General features: G+C 34.5%; 1 protein-coding gene across 1 annotated transcript; it reads right to left on the bottom strand.

Annotated features, from left to right (window-relative positions):
• Positions 1–281: 281 nt before the first annotated feature.
• LOC120124796 (protein TRANSPARENT TESTA GLABRA 1-like) lies at positions 282–1,544 on the bottom strand. Its single transcript, XM_039143372.1, has one exon. The coding sequence runs from the start codon at positions 1,444–1,446 to the stop codon at positions 412–414; it is 1,035 nt and encodes a 344-aa protein (XP_038999303.1). The 5' UTR covers positions 1,447–1,544; the 3' UTR covers positions 282–411.
• Positions 1,545–4,221: the final 2,677 nt, after the last annotated feature.

Genomic DNA, 4,221 nt, shown 5'->3' with positions numbered 1-4,221 from the left:
TTCGGCCACAAAATATTATGTTATGTTGAATTCCTGAACATGAAATCAATCATAATTTGACGAACTTGACGTTAAGTGAATTTCTTTTCTCAAACTAAATCAAATTCAAATCATCTGAGAAGGGGAAGTTTTGTTCAGCTGTATTGCATAAAGCATATCAAGCATCAAATACGCCAAACTTAAATTTTTTTGGAGGTGTCATTCACTATTTGATGAAGAACAAAAGGAATTTCACCAAAGATTGTTGGAGGAACTTTCACTTCATTAATGGAGCAAAGAAATAACATAAATGGCAGGCTTAAATATAACAGATTCCACAAATTCACTCAAAGAGGAACGCAAGCTTAAACATTCTATGAAGCAAACTATCAGACTTTAATACTTTCAAGCAGGAAAATACGGTCCCAAACCTCAAACTTTGAGAAACTGCATTTTGTTAGAAAAGGCAATGGCAATCCAATCCGGTTGAGCAGCAGACCACTGCAACTGATTGATTTCTGCGCCAGCAGAGTACACACACAAAGGATCGATACCATTAGGTCCAGCCACCGTGGGCAACTCCCAAATAAGAGCCTGCGTATCATCCCCAGCAGAACAAATATGCTTAGAACTCTGAGGAGACCAGGTGATGGCATTGACACTGGCTTGATGGCGCTCCAACTCAGCCACCGGCATCGTGGGTGACCTTATATCCAAAATCACAACTTTGTTGCTATCCATTTGAATAGTAGCCATATACTTCAGATCCTGCTTGTTCCAAGCCAACCTTAATAAAGGGGTGTCGGGTTGAGGACTTTCATAAATGATCGTGGAATGTTCTTTGTCCCTCAAATCGAAAATCCTGACGGACCCATCAGCGGAAACGGACGCAAAAACTCTAGCTTCACCCCAAGCAATATCGTACACCTCTTTATCATGAGCGATTAATTGGGTCTCGACGACGCCCTTTTCGATGTCCCAAATGGTGCATGTAGTGTCGATGCTGGATGTTCCGATTCTCTTGGGTTCAACATCGTTCCAATCGAAGGAAGTTAAAGGGGCACAAAACTCGCTGGTTTTGCTGTTGTTGAGAACGGAGAGGGGTTCAATGGAAGATTCTCGAACTTCCCAGAGACGAAGGTAGTCGCCGGAGGAAGCGAGGATATCGGAAGAAGAAGAAGAGGAGGAGGATTTACGATTTGGTTGGAACATGAGCTTTGTGGGTGGGTAAGGGTGGTCGAAGGAAAGGGTTGGGTGGGTTTTGACGGAAACCGTGTCTGGATCAAAGGAGATTATGTCGACTCTGTTACTGTAGTCTTCGAGGAAACTTCCGAGAGCGATGGATTGATGGCTGAGATTCGTGGGGGAGGGGGTTGAAGATACTGCCATGGCGTAAACCGTGTAGGGTGATTCGTAGGTTACGGAGTTATCCGATCTCAGGTGGGATTCTTGACTCGAATTCTCCATTTTCTTTCTTCACCTTCGACAAACTCAAGGAATTGGGGAGAAATTTTAGGGTTTATAGGGGGAGCGTTTGGGAGGTGTGAATTTTCCTTTTCGTGCTGCAAGTAGATTGCGATGCCCAATCGCTCCTCTGCATATAATATATGTTGTTTAATGAATGATTTTAGGGCATGGGTCGGTCAACCCATGGCATTGGTCAAAAAAAATTAAAAGAAAGACTTTGTACATTTCTTCCCATTTAGTCAATGTTAGAATAAAAATATTAAAAAATTAAAATTTGGTGAACCTCCTCAATAGTTTGAATTCGAATAATTGTATCAGTAAAATTTGAATGTGTCATCAATAATTAATAAAAAAAATATAAACACATAATACTTTGTAATCAATCCACACTATAAAATTTAAAAGTTTATATACGATAACATATCGATAATTTCATAAAAAAATCGATTGAATTATGAAATTAGAGTTATTATAAGGAAATAGTTTTTAGGATTAAATTTAGAGTTAACAACGGAAGAGTTCCAATTATGATCTTCATTTTAAATAAGTTCTTAAATCTTAAAACATTTTATATCACTCCTTAAAATTTTATCTTTATTCTAAATTAACGCCTAAAATTTAATATATTTTATATTAATCCTCGAACTATCAATATCATTCTATTTTTATCGTTATATTAATGTACCATTAACTCTATTGGTTTTTTTAAGATCTTGAGAATTAAACTTGTGACCTTTTAAAAAATTCAAGGGTAAAGTACACAAATGGTCTTCTGATAATAGATTATTACTTTGTTGAGTTCCTCGACTACTAAAAGTTATAAAATGATCCTACGACTATATGAAGTTTTTTGTTGAATCCCCTAAGTATTAAAAGTTATAAAATAGTCACTCGACTATCCACATGTTTCAAACTCATCTTTTTTGGTTAAAAAAATGACGGTTGTATCTGTTGGATATTAAGATGTTGACTAAATCATATTTTAATGATGTCTACTAGCTATTGCTTTCAAGCACTAGCTCGACAACATAATATAAATAGAGAGTCGATCCATAAAATAAAACTCAAACTGTTCTGAGATTATATTTTATTATATATTAATCAACGGGTTAATGTCAAGCTCAGACGACCGCCAATTTTACAGCGAAAAAGATGAATTTGGAACACATTAATAGTTATGTGACCATTTTGTAACTTTTAATGGTGGAGAGACTCAACAAATAACTTCATATAGTCGGGGACTATTTTATAATTTTTAATAGTAAGAAGACTTAACAAAGGAGCACCCTATTGTCGAGCGACCATTTCTGTATTTTACCCAAAATTAAATATTTTTTGAAGGTCTAGGAATTGATATTTGACCTTATAAAAAAATCTATTTATGAAGGTCCTTAGAATTTTTAGGTCACAAGTTTAATTCTCATGACATTAAAAAATAAGTTAATGCTTAACCAGTACAATTACTACACATTAACATAAGGATTAAAATAGAATAATAACAATAGTTTTAATATTGATATGGAATACTTTAAAATTTAGGGACCAATTTAAAATGAGGTCATAGTTTAAAGATCAATATAGAATATTTTAAAGTTTAAGGGTAATTTAAATGATCTCAATGATAAATAAATTGTTGTTATTCCTTGAGGTCTCGAGTTCAAGCACCAGGAATACCAGAGGCTCGAGCGTTCAATGTCAAATGACGGAAAGTAATTTATGAACATAGACTACCTTATACTTACCCTATATTAATAAAAAAATATTTTTTTCATCTATTTTTTTTTTTAAAAAAAGTCATTTTAATTATTAACTCTTTTTTCCCACGAACTTTTTTCTATCATATTGAACTAACTGGTGAAAAATCAATGGACCCGAGAAGTTAACACCATTTTATTTTATCAATGTTGAATTTGTTAAAATGTGCAAAGTAATGCTTTATTCCTCATGTACATTATTTTACAACGATACATTTATATACAGCAACAAGACTTCCTAATTAACTATCATATAATAAACTCACAGAATTACTAACAGTAAAACCAACTCTAAATATTTATAACAGTATTCAATACTCCCCCTCAAGTTAAGATTTGAAAATGTTTTTGAAACCTAACTTGGACTCCGGATAATGGTGTTGTTGTATACCCAAACTCTTCGTGAGCAAGTTTGCAAGTTGATCACTCGATGCTATTTATTTCGCATGTATGAGCCCTTCTTGTATCTTATCTCTATCAAAGTGACAATCAATTTCGATATGTTTTGTCCTCATGAAAAATCAGATTTGCTGTAATTTGAAGTGCAGTTTTGTTATCACAAAACAATGTTACCTGTTCCACAATTTTTATACCTAACTCGCCAAGCAGTCCTGTTAACCAAACTACCTCCAGAGTTGTTACAGTCATGCTTCTATACTCTACCTCAGCTAATGATCTAGCCATTGTATGCTGCTTTTTTTTTTTTTTTACATCCACGCGATCAATGAATTTTCCGACTTTACACAGAAACCAGTTAAGATCTTCTAGACATTGGGCAAGATGCCCAAGCCGAATCACAAAACGTTGACAATTCACACCTTCCTGCTGCTTCAAATATTAAACCTTTCCCTGGTTCCTTTTTAATATACCGTACAGCTCTTAAGGTTGTATTCATGTGTGATTCTTTGGTCTGCTGCATAAATTGGTTTAAATGTTGAATTACAAATGCTATATCCGGCCTTGTGTGTGTCAAATATATTAATCTCGCAATCAATCTCTGATACACAACAACATCATCAAG

The sequence above is a fragment of the Hibiscus syriacus genome, unplaced genomic scaffold (assembly GCF_006381635.1).
Source record: "Hibiscus syriacus cultivar Baekdansim isolate YM2019G1 unplaced genomic scaffold, ASM638163v2 tig00110429_pilon, whole genome shotgun sequence".
In the NCBI taxonomy this organism is placed as follows: Eukaryota; Viridiplantae; Streptophyta; class Magnoliopsida; order Malvales; family Malvaceae; genus Hibiscus; species Hibiscus syriacus.
This window is presented reverse-complemented; position numbering and strand designations above follow the sequence as displayed.

Coding starts and splice junctions, on each gene's coding strand:
- LOC120124796 (XM_039143372.1), bottom strand. CDS start 1,446: ATGGAGAATTCGAGTCAAGAATCCCACCTGAGATCGGATAACTCCGTA.